Source organism: Prionailurus viverrinus, chromosome B3 (genome assembly GCF_022837055.1).
Source record: "Prionailurus viverrinus isolate Anna chromosome B3, UM_Priviv_1.0, whole genome shotgun sequence".
In the NCBI taxonomy this organism is placed as follows: Eukaryota; Metazoa; Chordata; class Mammalia; order Carnivora; family Felidae; genus Prionailurus; species Prionailurus viverrinus.
In genome coordinates, this window is record NC_062566.1 from 112,681,777 (window position 1) to 112,700,125 (window position 18,349).

Here is an 18,349-nt window from a genome sequence, read left to right on the forward strand (position 1 = left end):
AGACAAACCCAGTTGATTGGTAAGTACTTTTCAAAGGTGTCAAGGTCATGAAAGACTGGTAAACACTGAGGAACTGAGACAGACTACAGGGGACTGTGGAGAAATAACTAAGTACGATATGGGATCCTGAATGGGATTTCGGGACAGAACAAAAAAAGGGCATAGTGGAAAAACTGGTGAAATTTGAATAAAATCTTTAGTTAATGGGATTGTACCAATGTTAATTTCCTGGTTCTGGGAATGATAATTGTACCGTATGTAGCATTGGAGGAGGCTGGGTCATGGATATATGGAAACTCCCTGTACTGTTTTTGCAACTTCTCTAAGTATAAAGTAACGAAGATAAAAGTAAAAAACCAAAAACCTCAGGTGAAGTCAGTTACTGGAAGCTACCATAGGAACCATCCGCATGAAATCTAATGCTTACCCAACTTGCTGTATCGAAGTGCAGCAAAACCACCACCATGCTTACAGATTTCCATATTCCAAAGAACTTCTATACTCTGCTGTCTCAAGGAAGGAAGGGATCTTTAGCTCTGTTATTTCAGGACAACTTGATAACACAAAATAAAAGCCTGTCGCCTGTTTTCCAATGCGTACCTCATTATAACTGTAGACACCCAGTGAGCCCTTCATCCTGAGCTCCAAAATCAGGTGCTCCAGAAATACTTGCTCTGTTGTATCAGTTCCTTTCCTCAGCTTTCTGATGGAGCCGCTCCTCTGTACATAGTGGCCATTCATCTGAACTTTAGGGCAGAGAGAGATCTCTAAGTGCATTGGAGTCAACTTAGAAGCATTTGATGGTAGAGAAGCATCAGCAGAAGCCACATCTGTACCTGGGAGACAGCATGTGTGTGGGCTGTGCCGTTTTTTTGAGACACACTGCGTTGTCTCTGACCTGCTGAGCAGTGGTGACTTCTCCCTTGACTGCATTTGTTGCTGTCTCTGAGGGACATTATTTCAGATCCTTCAAAAGCATTTTTATGTAGGAAGATGCCTTGCAACAATATCCCTGGTAAGGAGGGACAAAGGATGTTTTAAATACAAAAAAGTGTAGTTATAGACAGGTGTTTCATTGTTAATTTCTCTCCTTTGAATGCTATATTTTTTCCTGAGTTGGCATTTGAATTAGTGTTAACATGAAAAGTAAAGAATTACACTAGTATGCACCCTTTAACTATAAAGTTTTTTTTTAACACTCACTGGCCATTTGCAAACCAAATACATTTTTTTATACTTAAAAAAAAATCTTCCCATCATAAAAGTTACATGTATATTCGTCATAAAAAAATTAGTTACTATAGAAAATTAGAAAATTAATCTTACAGGATTGGTAGTGATTTTATTTGTCTCATCTTTTTAATACATTCCTATTCATGTTTTCAGTAAGGTAGAATCATTAAATACAGTTTATATATTTCTTCATCGTTCTGTAATTGGCTGTGCCATCATTTATTTAAAGTTTTCCACCTATTGCAAATTTCAGTTTTCCAGTTTTTTAATTTTTTTTTTTTTTTTTATTGAGAGAGAGAGAGGGCATGAGTGAGGGAGAAGGTCAGAAGGAGAAAGAGAAAGAGAGAATCTAAAGCAGCCTCCACACCCAGCACAAAGCCCCACATGGGGTTCCAGCTCACAAACCATGAGATCATGACCTGAGCCAAAATCAAGAGTCAGACACTTAACTGAGCAGCCCAGGTGCCCCTAGTTTTTCATTATACATATTGTTGACATCAGATGTTCCTAAGTGTCTCTCCCGCCCACCCCCACCCCCCACCATTGACCTATTTGGCAGTTTGGCAAAACCTATGGATTCTTGGAATAATGTTTGTTTTACTCAAATTAGAATAATGTTTTTAGGGGCAGCTCAGCGGGTTAAACGTGTGACTTTGGCTCAGGTCATGATCTCTTGGCTCGTGAGTTTGAGTCCTGTGTCCGGCCTTGTGGTGACAGCTCAGAGCCTGGAGCCTGCTTCACATTCTGTGTCTCCCTCTCTCTCTCTTGCCTCTCCCCCGCTCATACTCTGCCTCTCTGTCTCTCTCTCTCAAAAATAAATAGAACATTTTTAAAAATTTTAAAAGAGGGGCACTTGGGTGGCTCAGTCAGTTGAGCATCCGACTCTGGCTCAGGTCACAATCTCGTGGTCCGTGAGTTCAAGCCCCGCGTTGGGCTCTGGGCTGATGGCTCAGAGCCTAGAGCCTGCTTCTGATTCTGTGTCTCCCTCTCTCTCTGCCCCTCCCCCGTTCATGTTCTCTCTCTCTCTCTCTCTCTCTCTCTCTCTCTCTCTGTCTCAAAAATAAATAAAATGTTAAAAATTTTTAAAAGAAAGCTTAGATCAGAAAGGTCTGACTAGTATGTTTAAGCTTGTATAGTTGAACATTTTCTTGCCTACTTGGAATATTTATAGCATATATTTTTTAATATTTATTACAGGCCCCAAACATTTTAATTTCATCACTAATGAGATTGAATTTTCAAAAATATAATTACTGGCTGTTTTTCAGAGATAATGATCAATAACCTCCCCCCCCCCCATTTTGATTGTTACTCTTTATTTTCCTCTTGTTTCAAATAGAGTTTTCTTTGAGCTTTTTCCCCCTTTAATCATTTTGCTGCAGTTTATTAATGTCAACATAACTTTGTATTAAAGTCTACCTTTTATTGGCAAGTTAGGGGGCTAGTATGGGCTGCTTAGTGTCACATGCTCTTTTGAGCCCATTTGTGCTTAATTTTGGCAAGTTTGTCAAGTAGACCACCCTACTTTTTAAGAGCTACCTGTGAAAAAAAGAATTGGAACTTCAGAGCACTGTGTACTTTGTAAATGTGCACAATTACTCTTATGCAACAATAATTATAAGCTTAGTGGAGTGCTTTGGGACAGAATTCTGGCATGTGGCCAGTCCTGTGTAAATGTCCACATCCATTACTATGACCTGCTTTTGATTATGATGCAAAGTCCTGGGCTATTTAGTTCTCATGGAACCTCCGCCCTTTATAATTAGGATGAGCCCTTTGGGGACCAGAGACTGAGAATCTCTGAGTGGTGCGCTTCTCGGAAAGAGCCATTCTTCAAAAAGTTGGCCTCTTGTTACCGCTACTTTGCCAAACCTATGTCTCTCATTTTAAAAGCCGAATATGCTGCTGTTGTTTTCCTTCTTCTTTTTTTAAAATTCTCCTAACTTTAAATCTGTCTTTTCTAACCTAGTTATTAGTCTTATTAAGATGGATAAGTTGCACGAAAACAAAACATCTGAACAACTTAAACCCAAGAGGCAGAGATGAGCCGCTCTGCAGAAGCATGTGGTCCAGTGAGCAGGCTTCCTAGTTGCACCCAGATTCTCCAGTAGAAGTGTCAAGGGTCAAAGTTCAGGTCGACTGCACTAACAGTGGCACACTTGCAGCCCACCCAGTAGACTGTTTCAGCAAACAGTGGCTTAAAATACTGAACATGGAGAAATAGTTTTAGTTGTCAATGGTTCCATTCTCTGACCTGCTGACATGTAGGGAGGCCCAGGTCTGTCAGCTCAGCACAACTATCTTCCGTGCCTCCTGCTGCAGGGACTTAAGGTGCCTTTTCTAGAGAAAATGGGAGGGTTTTCGCTTTTCCTTCTGTGTAGTCAATTAGGGTGACTAAGGTTAGAATATGAACATTTTGTGACTTCAGCGTATATTGCTAAGATGCTTTCTAAAATGGCTGGAATCAATTCACAGGGCCACCAGCAGAGTATGAACGTGACAGCTCAGCTCGGCCAAGCACCAGTTTTCACTTCAGAGATGTTGTTGCTAGTTTGTCAGGTGGGAGATAGCAGCGAAGTTTCGTTTGCTTCCCATGTCTTCGATTCGCGTTTATCACATCTAATTTCCCTATTTAAATTTCTAAGTTGACAACTTTAAGGAAATATTTTAAGTTTACAAATTATTTCTGGAAAACAAAAATGTATTTTTGTTCATAATTCTACACAGTGCAGATTATGCTGATCTCCCTAGGGAAATGCACAACTGAAATTGTAATAACAAAGTCCGCAAGTATGAAAACCACAGGAACAGTCCAGAAAGTGCTGGTTGAAACCCTGTAACTCTTCTGATTGTATTTTCCTTTCCTCCTTTACAGTTAAAATACCGGGCTCCCCCCCCCCATACACTTGTTTTACACTCAGTTCATGACCAGGTGATGTGGCTATACTTGATCTAATTACTGGAGCTTTGAATTGTTTCCTATTTCCCCTTTCTAAGATTGCGAATTTTTTATTTATTATTGTGAATGTATCAACCAGAAACACAGTTATTTATGTGGAATATTCTAGTGATAGCAGAACTACCTGATTGGCACTTTCTGTATCATCCTTGTTAAAACTCGGGAACCAGAACTAAGAACTTCAGACTAAATACTCGTTTAGGTGTTAAATATGGAAAATGAAGGCGGGGGAAGTCAACCATCTATGAATAAAATGTTAATCTCTCTCCCTTTAAACACAGTGAAGCCTTGCTTATGGCACATCAAGGAATAAAGCTTTTGTTTTTATATAAACCCTGTTTATTTTTTAAAAATCTGATTTCATATATTTTCAGAGATTGCTGATTAAGATGCTTTTAAGTAATCTAAATCTTTTCTATTCTGGGAATATGAAACCAATCCAAAACCCAGGTGTTTTTAGTTTTTTGGGTTTTTGGAGGGTTTTTTTGCACACAATGCAGAAATTGCTCCTCTGGCCACTTAAGCAATTTGAGCTCAATAAAACTTTCTTTATGTATGATCTGGCTAGTTTATCCCTTAAGGCATCAAATTGTATTGGACTTTTTAAAATTCATAATATAGTATCAGGAACTTTGGGGAAGATAATGTTAATATCAAATGGCTAAAAAAATGAGCTTTGGAATCAGTATAAGATCATATATTTGAATTCTGGCACTGCTTGCTGTTTGCTAGTTGTGGCTGGACAGTGACTTATTCTCTCCAAATCCTAGCTGCCACATCTGTAGAAAAGAAGGAAATATCTGTATTTTCATGGTGGACACGAATATTAGGTAGAATGCTTGGCAGAGCACCTCAGTGCACGACATGATATCATTGTAACAATGTGTGCGGTATTGGGTTTGGCACTCCAGTATGCTGGCACCAGAATGTCACTGCCTTGGGTGGTATAATGCCTGTATGTCAACTCATCTGTCAGTAGGTTTATCTACCCTACTTGATTGTCCAGTTCCTCTCCCCTTCCCCTCTCCTCCTTCAGACTTCATCATCCTGAGTTCTCCCATCACACGCTTCCAGGCCTTTCTGTAACACTCATCCGCAACTCCCCGGCTCTTGTTCTCTCTCTTTCCCCTTCCATCCTCACAAAACACAAAGCTGATTTGTGGATCTGGCTGGAAGAGCCCTGTGGAACTGATGAATAAGTCTGCCAGCTAAGGGTGTAGGTAGAGGGCTGCTAGGAAAAACTAATGGCACAGCCAGGGGCAGGTACCGAAGGTGCTACCCAAAGCCTGAGGTGCTAAGACGAAGGTACTGAGCTTGAAGGACAGGCAGAGCCAAGACTGGCCAGAAGGACCAGATAGGATGCCTCTAAAAAGGCTGGTATTTTGGTTTATTAATGTTTTTTATTTATTTTTGAGACAGAGAGAGACAGAGCATGAGCAGGGAAGGGGGAGAGAGAGAGGGAGACACAGAATCGGAAGCAGGCTCCAGGCTCTGAGCCATCAGCACAGAGCCTGATGCGGGGCTTGAACTCACAGGCCGTGAGATCATGACCTGAGCCGGAGTCGGACGCTCAACCAACTGAGCCACCCAGGCGCCCCTGGTATTTTGGTTTAAAGAAAAAAAATCAGAGTCATTTGTCTTAAGATCAAAGTTTAAGGACTCAGAAATTCAATTTAAGGTGACATACTCAACCAAAGTCCACTGCCAGAGAGTACACAGTACATTTGGATTTTGAACTGAATAAAGGTATGTTCGTGTAGAAAGGGTGTTTTTCTATACCTCTGTAATCCCTGGGAGCAGAGGAAACAGTGTGCACAAAAAACAAGGCTCTTGTTCTGAGAGTAAGTCTTACTCAAGTGGAAACACATTTTGGACAAGCAGAATCTGACCATGATAGCAGTGAACTTAACTCAGGGAACTAGACCAGAATTCCCATCTATCCCATGAAACTGAAATGGAGGAACAAATGGAAACACTTGCTTGGAGCTCTTTTTCAAGGAAAAAGGAAAAAAAGTTTCTGCACCGACACACACGAAAGTTTACAAAGTCTGCCTAGAGTTATCAAACCAGAGATGGGTTTGTTTGAAGATAGAGTCTGAATGAAATATTAGAAATGACTTATACTTATCTCCGGAACATTTCCCAACTCATAAATGTACTTATTTAACAGCTGTGAAAAATTGCAGAAAAATATGATCAGAATTTAATGACACACAAAACTTTACATGACCTTTAATTTCTTTTCTGCTTTTTAAACATTGAGTTTTATGCAGGGTTTAGTTTCTTTTTTATATTTTTTAAATGTCTATTTATTTTGAGAGAGAGAGAGAGAGAGAGAGGGAGAGAGAGAATCCCAGCGCAGAGCCTGATGCGGGGCTTGAACTCATGAACCATGAGCTGAAACCAAGAGTTGGACGCTTAACCAACTGAGCCACTCAGACGCCTCCTCTGAAGCTTTTTCAGTGTGTTGAGCTCTTTGCTCCTTCAGTAGACGGTCCCAGACTGCTGTCTTGTTTTCCTTTAAGTTCTTGTCTGCTCTTTCATGCGGTTTCTGTCTCCTGCCTTTCCATTTTCTTCCTTGTTGTCAGTTGTTGTATCACATTGCCGTCCGTATGCAAGTCCGTAACAGCCCTACACTCTGGACTTTGTCAACCTCTGGAATGATCACACCTCTGAGACAAAGCAGTGAGCTTGAAGACCAGACAACCAAGCTTATCGAAATTGTATGCGATGTAAGAGTAAACAGCCCCTGAGTGTGATTCACACGTGCAGAGCTTTGAGGGTATACAGAAATGTTTGTAGTGAATGTTGTGACCTCCATTGGGTTGCGTTTGGTTATCCGTGTGTGAGCGGTTCATTGCCCGTATTCCCATTGTGTTTTCTTATTTTGAATTTCCAGGGAGTATGATGACGTTCTTGGAGAGCCCTCATTCACTCTATGATTGTATCTTTTACGACCACTCTTCAGTACTTGCAGAGTACCTTCATATACATTACCCAAATTTTAAATCTATATGATTAGATATGTTATGCTATTATTTCTTCTTATTCTCATGGCTTTTCGAATACTTTTATATTTTGCATGGGAATGACACATATTTTCAAACGCATGCATTTTGTATGAGGAAAATTGACCGTGTCATGTCCGAGTCATTTAATGCCTGTGTCACACGTAAATGAAATAGGACCACGTAAAGTGCTGTGAAGAATAAGTTATCCACTTTAGTTTTTCATATATTTCTGTGTTTTGTGGATTTCCTCATCTGTGAACCATCTCATGTATCGACAAGTTTTATTTTTTTTTAAAAGTATATACTTAGTGTACAGTGACTATTATTTAAAGAAGTTTTTTTCTGTAATTTAATTTTGATCCTGACTTTCCATCTGGTCAAGAGGAAGGTACATTCAACACCAGTCCTTTGGAGTCTTGAGCAGTGCAGCCCGTTTGGGGGAGGGCCCTGAATCATCATGTCAGTCACCTGGCCACACTGCCTCTCTAGGAGGGACCTGTTATCCCAGCCCTCACGTGCCCTCCAGGTTCATGGCTCTTTAGGTCGCCTTTAGTGCCCACTGCATGGGAACCACTGGTAAGGTGCAAGAGCCCCATGCTAGACTTCCGCCTCCTGGGCGTACTTAGAAGCTCTGTCCTTGTAGACCCTACTCTTGCTGGGAGCAGAGTGCGACTCGGTGACTCACAGACCTTTCTCCTCTCTTCAGTTCTGGGAAGTCTTTGTTAATCTGGGGGAAATTCCTCAATCCTCAAACTCTGTTCTCAACAGATTTAGGGTTTTGTTGTTGCTATTGTTTTAACAAAACTAAGGAGCATTGGCACAAACCTTCCCTTATGGGAGGAAGCCCACATAATGCAGCCCATTTAAATGGTAGAGTATGGGGCGCCTGGGTGGCTCAGTCGGTTGAGCGTCCAGCTTCCCCTCAGGTCATGATCTCACACTCAAAGGGTTTGAGCCCTGCATCAGGCTCTGTGCTGACAGCTCGGAGCCTGGATCCTTGCTTCAGATTCTGTGTCTCCCTCTCTTGCTCCCCCCCCCCCCCCCCCCCCGCCTCATACTCTGTCTCTCTCTCTCTCAAAATAAATAAACATAATAATAAAAATTTTTTAAACAGTAGAATATAGGGACAGAACGCAAATCTCTTTTAAAAACTATAGTTAAATAGTAAGTTGCAGAGGTAGTGAAAAAACAAAAAACTCGATAGGCCACCTCTATTCAGTGTTATTTTCACTGAGACCAAACTTATGTATCTAAGTCTCTGTTTCTGTAACTCATTGAAGAATATTTGTTAAATGCATTGACATTTTATCGAGTGATCTTACTATCAAACAGAATATAACATTTTTAAAGTGTTATGTAAATGTTCTAATTTTGTTTTGTCTTATTTTACCTAAGAACACTGGAACTATTTTGGGGCCGATGAGAATCTTGGACCAGTGGCTGTGAGCATTCGGAGGGAAAAGCCAGAAGAGACGAAGGAAAATGGATCTCCCTACAACTACCGAATAATTTTTAGAACCAGTGAGGTAAGTTGCAAACCAGAAAGATTGAGACTTGATTGGAGTGAGGAAAAAATGGAGTGGTCGCAGTAGCAAAGCAATTAAATTTAATAGCACATAGTTACAAATGCCTTTGAATAAACAAAGGCCCCTTTCATTCGTTCTGGTGGTGATGGGGGTGGACATAATGGTTAGATTTGGATCCTTCCTTTCCATGGAGCTCTGGATAGATGCAATAAATGAATGGGAGTTTTGATGCAGAGAAAGATACCTCAGTTAAGTGTGGCCCTAGGAAATTGGAGCCCTCAGAATTCCAAAGTGGATATTGCATATCCGGCTCAGGGGGCCGGAAAGCCCTGAGCCAGCTTGAGCCAGGGGCCTTACAGATGAGAGAGGGTCACCCAAAGAGTAAACTCACTCTTACAAAGTGTTGCTTAGGCCAGTTCTTGACCCAAGAAGAGGGAAAGGCTCTTTTCTTCTTCCATTTTGACGTCTCTTGGGCCTGTTACCTAGGCCTTTTGGAGACAGAATGCAGACCAGTCAAACCCAGGGCTATCTAACTGCACGTAGAGACAGGCTCTTGGAGCTCCTTAGGAATCTAGGCACACATAATATGTGAGTTTTTATTTTAAAATGAAATTCAGGTCAGAAAAGAAAAGGAAAAATAAAATAGCTAACAGAGCAGGGTTTTTTTGTTGTTGTTGTTGTTTTAAACTCATGAACAAGTTTGGGACAGTGGTTTGCTTTCTTTGTAAATATATATATAGTTGTGCCAGTTATGAATTTATTATTGCCTCCCTGCACCAAATTCACTTTAGGACTGTTGTGAGGCATTAATGCCTAATACTCCCCTGAGGTATCTAGAAAATAATGGGTTTGAAACTAGTTTAAATAGGACAGTTAACCTCTTTCCCCCATTGAATACAAGGCATGTGTCAGGGGTTGGCTTCACTTAGTAATTGTTCCTCAGCTTGAACTCGGGGGAAATTAAAACTAGGATTTTTAAAGGCACAACTTCCATTTCTCATGTGTGGTACACGATGGCCAGAGAGGACTGAAGCGCTCTCTTGCCCTAGTGTACTTTCTCTCCACACCAGAGCTAATCGCTAAGCAGGGTGAATGCTTTTGTTGAACGTAGAAAAGCACGGAGAACATGGCTGTTCTTGAAGTTGGACGAGGTGGTTGCCCCTCTCTGGCTTCTTGGATCTCTGAGCCTGTTACCTTACTTCAGGTGTTTTTGCCTGTTCTTACCTGTTTCCTGTTCTTACCTGTTTCCCTCCCAAGGCCACCCCTATTTCAGCCCCCACCAGGTTCTTCCTTTTCTGTTTTTTATCCATTTAAATGCCTCTTCTCGCCACTGTCCTACCGTCCTTCATGCCAGAGGTCAAAGTTTTCTAAGTGAGGGATTTCTTTCTCCCATCCGGTCACTTTGGTCACTGGTCTCCATGACCATCCCTTCCAGCTTGCCTTGCCACATTCCCTCTCTCCCTGCAGCGTTAACTGCCATCCTGAGTTCATGTGATCCCTCTGCCATGATCGGTGGCTCTGTTCTTTTGTCCCTCACTCCCTGGGCCCAAAGTGTTCAACCTGCACCTCCCCTTCCTTCCCTGGACTTGCAGCCGCTAGTCCTTCCCTTTTCCGCTAGCCCGTCTGGTGAGCCCTGCAGTCCACTGACTTAGCCTGTGATTGGGACATCCAAGTCAACTGTTACTTGTACTTCAAAACACCATCACCGCTTGCTTCTATGTTCAAATTAATGTTTAGCTGACAACTCTATTATTGAGAGGGTTCAGGCCGGAAACCTTAAAGTCACACTGGACTCCCCTCCCTGCCTCCTGCCCCCACCCTGGCTGTCAGCAAAACTGGTTGACTTTGTTTTCAAGATATGCCCAGATTTCAACCCCTTCTTCCATCCCATCACCTCGGCCTGGGCCAGGCAGAAGAACCTTTCTTCCTGCCTCTGCCCTTAATCCCTGCATCCTTTCAGCCCAGGAGGGATCCTTCCGAAGTGCAAACCGGATCTGTCATTCCTCAGTTCACAATCCTTTAGTGGCTTCCCATCTCGTGAGAAAAAACCAGTCAGTGTCCTTTGCTAATTTAGGAGAGCATCCGTTCCCTTGGTCTTTCCAGCCACGCTGGCTTCCTTCCCCTCTGGGCCACCGTGACACCTCTGCCTCGGGGCTCGGCTGCTCCCTATTCCTCTGTCCTGCTGTGTTCTTCCCCTGGCATCCTCCTGACTGGAGCTTTCTCATTTCCTTCTGACCTTGACTCCTAAACCACAGGGGCCTTCCCTGGCCACTGGATCTAAGATTTCTGCTCCCACATATCCCATTTCACATCTGATGTGAGGCTTTCTTTTTTCACGAACATTTAATACTACCTCACCCACTGTACTTGTTATTTTGTTTGTCTTCGGTCTCCCCCACTAGAATTTAAGCCCCGTGGGGATGGGGACTGTTGTCTGAGTTGTTCACGATGACATGGCTAATGCCTAGAATTGTACAGCCGTGCTCTCCCTTCCCCTCTGTCTCCTTCCTTCATTCTCTTTCCTTCCTCTCTCTCATGTGTATTTAATGGAATGCCCCTAGCTTTCGTGGAACTTTTTCCTTTCCGGTGAAAGTAATCCTTAAATGTGGTTTAATGGTACTGTCTTAATGAGGCTTTTCATACAAAGAAACTAACAGAAGTCCTCTGATAGAACCCTCTCTCGTGGTCCGTCCCCACCTGACAGGCATGTTGGTCCTTCCTCTTTCATTTCAATAGAAATCATCAGTGCACAACACAAACAGAAAAACGTAAACGTGTTTGTAAAGCTGACAGTTTCTGAAGAAGACCTTGTGACACGTGAGTGTTTTTAAGCAAGGTACACAGGGACTCCTAAGGCCTCTCGCCTTGTTTCTGGAAATCATTAACAGAAATATCAGTAATGCTAGTGATCCAGTTATAAAAAATGAGTCATGGTTTTTCTCCTCTGCTTTGGCTTCCTGGAGGTGAGCTGCAGTCTTCCCTGTGCTACAGGATTAGCATTCCCGGGCTTGGTTTCTCAGCTGAAAATACTTGGAGCCTCTGTAGCTTCCGGGCCCCAGGCACGTTACCTCAGGGACAGAGGAGCACGGTACCTGGGTCTTTCGGCGGTTTCCCATAACTCAAAACACAATCAAGCAAACAAATCCGAGAAACCATTTCTGTCAGATTAGGTATTAAGTCATAGGAAAATGATGTGTTTTTACACAAGTGTTACTTGAAACCAAATTATTTATAAATGAAAGAAAAGATACTGATCATGTGAATAGGACCTTGTTCTTGGATTGAGAGCAAGATGTTGGTCAAGTTTGCTTTTCCTGCCCTCCTCCCTCTTCTGCATCATCTGGCAGATGTTAGAGGTTTTGCTTCCCTGGTGGTTTTTCCTTTGGCCTCCATTTTGCTGCTAGACGCGTATCATGCCCTCTTGGCCTGATTCCCGGACGCTTGCAGCTTCCTGCTCACCGTATTGTCTGCCTGCAGCTTCTTCCTCTGGCTTCTTCCTCTTGCGGTTCCTCTTGAGGGACGCATCACCCTCTGCACTCAGACAGGGTCTGAGGTTGCCCCTGGGAGCCTGATGGGTGCACACGCCCGCTCTGGGCTCTCCCCACCCTGCCCTTGCGCTGTCGTCAGCTCTGTCTGCGCCATAGCCGTGGCTCCTTCACGCCCACGCCCCGTGCTCTCTCATCTCCGTGCCTTTGCTCTCTGACATTTTCCAGAATCCTCCCCAGGTTTCATGGTGCCTTTTCAGTGCCACCTCTTCCGCGAGGGCCTTTTCTTGTGCTCTGAGCCGTGATGCTCCGTTTTCTGCCTTTGGACTCTCTTGGGCCCCGAACTTGTTACCCTTTCCCAGTAAATACAGCCTTCCGAATTCGAGGTTGTGTGTCTCTTCCCTCGCACGTGCCACACCTGCCTGTGGACACGCCCTCCTCTGTTAGCTCCTGTCACTCCCGTGTAACCTACAGGCTTCATGGAAAGGGGTTCAGTGCAGTGGGGCTTTTTTCTTAGGTCACATACAGTGTTTACGTTACATTAACAACTTAGCCACGCGACACCTTTAGGGAATTGCGACCGCTTTGGGCTTCTTGTTTACTCCAACAAATCGTCGTTACACGGGGAAATTTCTTTGCTTCTGTTTATTTCATAATAATGGAAAGTGTTTCTAGAAATAAGGGGAAATCTAAAGTAATTTGCAGTGCTGTAGACTCTGCTGCTGTACTAACAGTCGTTGTCTTTTTGTAGCATTTGGGGATATAAGTAGTTTATGCTTGTCCATGATATGTTATGAAATTGAAAACTTGACCCTTATCTTTTGTAAATCAGAAAGGTATAACATGTAAATCCTGAGCATTCTTCAGATGTTTCTCTGGGATATTTTCTTAATTTCCTGGTTAGTGACATTTTATAAGCCATATAAAGGTCTAGATCTTACTGAGTTCCTGAAGGAAATATTTTATTTGGCTTTAAAGTAGATATCCTTGGAAGGCTTGACTCTGAGTTCCTTTGGGCTTGTCTGGGTCTTCTTGAAAGTGTTGGCCTTGGGGCACCTGGGTGGTTCAGTCGGTTGAACGTCTAACTCTTGATTTCGGCTCAGGTCATGATCCCAGGGTCATGAGGTCTAGTCTGGCATGGGACTCCATGCTGAGCATGGAGCCTGCTTAAGATATTCTCTCTCTCTCTCTCTCTCTCTCTCTTTCTCTCTCTCTTTCTCTCTCTGTCTCCCCCCTCCCTCTCTTCCCTTCTCCCCTTCTCTTCCTCCGCCCCTCTCCCCTGCTCATGCACATTCCTTCTCTTTCTATAAAAGAAAAAAATAGGGGCACCTGCGTGGCTCAGTTGGTTCAGTGTCAGACTTCGGCTCAGGTCATGATCTCACAGTTTGTGGGTTCGAGCCTATGTTGGGCTCTGTGCTGACAGCTCAGAGCCTGGAGCCTGCTTCTGATTCTGTGTCTCCCTCTCTGCTCCTCCCACACTCATGCTGTCTCTTTCTCTCTCTCTCAAAAATAAATAAACACTAAAAAAAAAAAAAAAAACCTTAAAAAAAAAGAAAAAAGAAAACAAAGTGTTGGCCTTGTTTTTCATATACAAAGTAGCTAAGCCTTTGAGAAGTCATTCCCGGCTCCTCGGGGGCATCTGAGTCCAGGCCTTCAGAGCATGTGATGTATTTACTCCTCTCCCACACCGAGAGAGACCTCACTGGAGCACATGTCTGTTTTTCAGCTCATGACCCTGAGAGGTTCTGTCCTGGAGGATGCCATTCCCTCAACGGCGAAGCACTCGACAGCCAGAGGGCTGCCCCTGAAGGAAGTGCTGGAGCACGTGATTCCTGAGCTCAACGTCCAGTGCCTGAGGTTGGCCTTCAACACTCCCAAAGTCACAGAGCAACTCATGAAACTGGACGAACAAGGGGTAAGTTTGGCTTCTGGGGGAAGACGTTCTTGTCGCTCAGTTTTCCCGCTAGGTGTCCAGAATACGGAACTTAAGGTTTCTTTTTTGACCCGTTAAACGGATGGCATTTATTGCAGAGCGTGGTCGGTCTCTTTGCAATTACGCATTTTCTGTTTTCCTAACTCTCTGAACTCTGAACATTCCTCATCTGATGAAATTTTCTGTGTCAGAATCGATAAATAGGGTTCTTAAACTGTGTTCAACTCTTTTAGTATAAAATCTTCCATAAATGCAGTGAATTTTTCAGGGATTCTAAGAATAAGTAGTCGCAATAAGAGTAATATATTCACCAGGCTCTGTTTTCAGCGCCTTCAATATGTTACCCCATTTCATCTCCCAACCCTATGAGACTGGCACCATTAGTGGAGACCTTGTCTCCATTTTAGAGATGAGGAATCTGAGGCATAAGGAGATGGAATAGTAGGCCCAAGTTCACACAGTTAATAAGTTCAGAGCCTGTACTGTTAGCCACTGTCCACAGTACAGCTGTTCTTAAAAGCTTCAGTTTTTAAAGCCTATTTATACCACCAAAGATGTTTTCTAGCCAAGATTTCTAAATACAGAATTTTAAAAATTTGTGTCCCAATTAGTAACAAAATGAAAATGCTCAGCATTTTCTTACTTCTATGCTTCCTGTACTTCCTGTGTGGCCATTTGGTCAAGATGCAGCTGGGCGATAGGACAGTCCATACAGAGGCAGCACAAGGGTAGAGAGTGAAAAACTATGATCTCACAAATCCACTAACCAGGGAGCGGGCCCACATTCTGCTTGGAATAATTTGAACATCTGGGCTAGTTTTGTTAGATGTTTTATTTATATACTCTGACTCTTTGAACGTCCTTGAACCGTTTTAGCCATATTACATCCTAGTAATATGAGTGATCATAGCTTTATTATTGCATTAAAAAAAACACCCTCCAAACAAAATCGGTCCCTTTATTGAATGCCATTTTATGAACTAATTTTGATGGTATCTCTTTAATTAACCAAAAATTCCAACGTTATTAAAATGAATGGGAATTTTAAAAAGTCTGTCTCAAGGTGTGTTCTTTTAATTCAGCCACTAGGGGTATATTGGGAACCAATGGTTGGACACAGCTTTTCTCATCATGACTCTCTCTCTCTTCATTCGTTTCACTTGTGAGAAAGGCCAGCTGATGTCTGTGCCACGCGTGGACCTCCAGCAGGCTGTGCATGTCCACGTTTATAACATGGAAACAAGGGAGCACCTTGAATGTGTCAGAAGACTGCTGGTGCACTAGTGAGCTTAACTATTTGGGGGCTGTTTTCCAGTAAGTGTTCTGAAGATTCAGTCTAACAAAGGAGGAATAGAGAAAAATGAAGATTAGGTTCCACTGTATGGATTTGGTCTTTTCAGTGACCATGTTTTTCAAGGAGAATACATTAAAAAAAATTTTTTTTAATGTTTATTTATTCTTGAGAGAGAGAAAGCATGAGCAGGGGAGGGGCAGAGACAGGGGGAAACACAGAATCCAAAGCAGGCTGCAGGCTCCGAGCTGTCAGCACAGAGCCGGATGCTGGGCTTGAACTCACGACCTGTGAGATCATGACCTGAGCCGAAGTTGGATGCTTAACCGACTGAGCCATCCAGGTGCCCCAAGGAGAGTCACATTGAGACACTGATAATGTAATCACAAATTGGACATTCTAAATCCTACATTAGAACAAGTTATTTTGTGGGACCGCTAGCCCATGTTATGCCCTCTCTTAGTGATGAACTATTCCTAATCCCATCAACACAGAAAAAATAAGACCACTGTACAGTGAGTTCAACTTAAATTGATTTAATTCATAAAACTGTCCATTCTAAAATTAGGGCTTCTTATGCTTAGCGGGTATTAAAATGATCCTTTCCTTCATAAATTATTGATGACGATATATGTTAGTTGTTTTCTGTAATGCCTTTCCTCTGCGAAATTAAAATTTGGCAACCGATGGGCGTCTCCCCAGTTTTATTTTGGAAATTTTACTAGGCAGTAGAACCTAAAACTTTAAAGCCTGATCTTCCATATATGCAATTCTAAATCTGAACTAAGGGGCACCCCCCTTGGCCTCTGTCTTTTCATTTATGTCTCCATAGCATTCAAAGCCAGGATTGTGCTGGTAAAAAGCACATGACATGCATACTTAGGCGTTTAGTCTGGGGAGTTCTTTTTTTGGTAGAAAATCTCATTAATGCCTTGGAATCATTTCGAGAAAATGATTATTTTGGTGCCTTGTACATATACAGATTTCTTTTAAAAAAATGCATGTAAGTGCAGTAGATTACACATTTGAATCATTGCAAAACATTTTGTTTCCATCCTTGTCATCATTTTAAAAAATTTCGTGCTTTGTACATCCTTACATTTAAAAAGATTTGTAGAGTGATACCAAGAAATTAGACTCACTGAAAAGAACTTCTAGATCTCCCTTTAAGTTTTATTTAAATGATTGCTTTAGTAGCTTTTTTCCTTTAAACAGCTTACATAATTATGCTTGGAAAAAGAAAACATTGTTTGCTTGCTTCATTGTGGCATTTTGCCTTTCGGATCTCTGTTGCTTTATTTTCTCATTTTACCACTTTTAAAAGCCGAAATGAATAGAAGGACGAATTAAAATTATGCCTGTAATATGTAAAAGAAAGCATTTCACAAAAATATAAAAATGTGTTCTTCATTTGACTAGACTGATATGTTTGCAGGAACTGAAGAGGCATTTTAATTCCTGAAGTTTTAGAAATGAATGTATGCTTATCCCAGTTATGTATGGGGCTTATCCAAGCTTTTACATTCTCCCTTATACTTTTCTGGGCCTTTCACTATTCATTGATGTCCTCGTCCATCATCCTGTACAGGGCAGTGACCTACCAGTGATTTCACACTGTCAAGAGTTGGGAACAGTGTGTGACTTAAGAACATCTGGATCAACTCCGGACTTAGTTTATCGGTCATGGTTCTAGATCTTCACTTACTAGATAATTGAGAGCATCACTTATAATAATAACAAATTAGATCAGCATGTGTGTTTACTTATCACACTTCCATAAGCACTTCACCACACTGCCTGATTTACTCGTCCTAGCGCCCTGCACGGAGGTTCTAATTATTGGCCTGGTTTATGGTTGAGAAGATGGAGAATGTCGGAAGTTCTCAGTGCTGTTTTCAAAACCCTCAGTAGTCCTGAACGCTGGGTACACACATTTGCATAATGCTACCTTTCGTTTATAAGATTTGCAAGTTATATTTTTTCAGGTCTTGAATTATTTTGATCCTCAAAACTATGCTGTAAAATAATCAGGAATTTCATTATCCAAGCCGGCTTTTTAATAATATAGCCGATAGTTACTTACCAATTTGCCGGATCAGCGCCATTTTTCTTCATCAGTCATTTAAAAAGCACCTTCATTTCACCTACTCTGTGCAAGGGGAATGAAAAGCCACCATGCCACATGGTGAGCACTGAGGAACTCTTAGCTGTGGTTGATAATGATAAAATAATAAAACTTGTTAGTAGCCCTTTACATGCGCCATCTCATTGAACATTTGCAAGCATCCCATGAGAGAGCTGCTGTCATAGGTAGTATAATATGTTATGCTTACTGTCATAAGTAAGCACAACTGTTTCAAATCTAATAAATGCTCATTGAGTAATCACTCTTGGCGGATTGTTAAAGACTATGGAGAGTAAATGGGCTAGTAAGACACAATCCTTCCCCATGAAGGAGACAAGGTCATCAATTACTGTAATGAAAGTCAGGTTTAATATAATGAGTGTAATAAAAGAACAGCAAACAAAGAGCACTGGAGGTGCAAGCCAACAGGGCCAAGTCATGATTGGTTAGGCCCATTTCCAAGATGGGCCATGGAAGGGAAGAGGGTTTCATCAGGCCAGAGAACAAGCAATGGGGTGGTCTAGATTCAGAACAAAAAGCACAAAACACAGAGGGATGAAAGCACAGTGTGGTTATGGCAGCAAGCAGTCTTGCGGAACAGGAGCGTAAGGCACATGTAAGAGAGTAATAAAAATAGATACTTTTTATTGGGCAGTGACCAAGCTAGGTACCACGTGAAGCAGTTTACATGAATTACTTTAACTAATCCTCAGAATCCTTTGATGTCAGTGCTTTTATTGTTCTTATTTTACAGACAAGGACGCTGAGGCACAAAGATGCTGAAAG

General features: G+C 42.1%; 1 protein-coding gene across 19 annotated transcripts in view; it reads left to right on the top strand.

Moving 5' to 3' along the window:
- SIPA1L1 (signal induced proliferation associated 1 like 1) overlaps positions 1–18,349 on the top strand; it is a 365,199-nt gene that overhangs the window by 247,999 nt on the left and 98,851 nt on the right. For all 19 annotated transcript variants that reach the window (XM_047861070.1, XM_047861065.1, XM_047861068.1 and 16 more), the window contains 2 exons: positions 8,599–8,729; positions 13,941–14,129. In XM_047861070.1, coding sequence (XP_047717026.1) covers positions 8,599–8,729; positions 13,941–14,129 — 320 coding nt within the window. The remainder of the gene's footprint in view (positions 1–8,598; positions 8,730–13,940; positions 14,130–18,349) is intronic.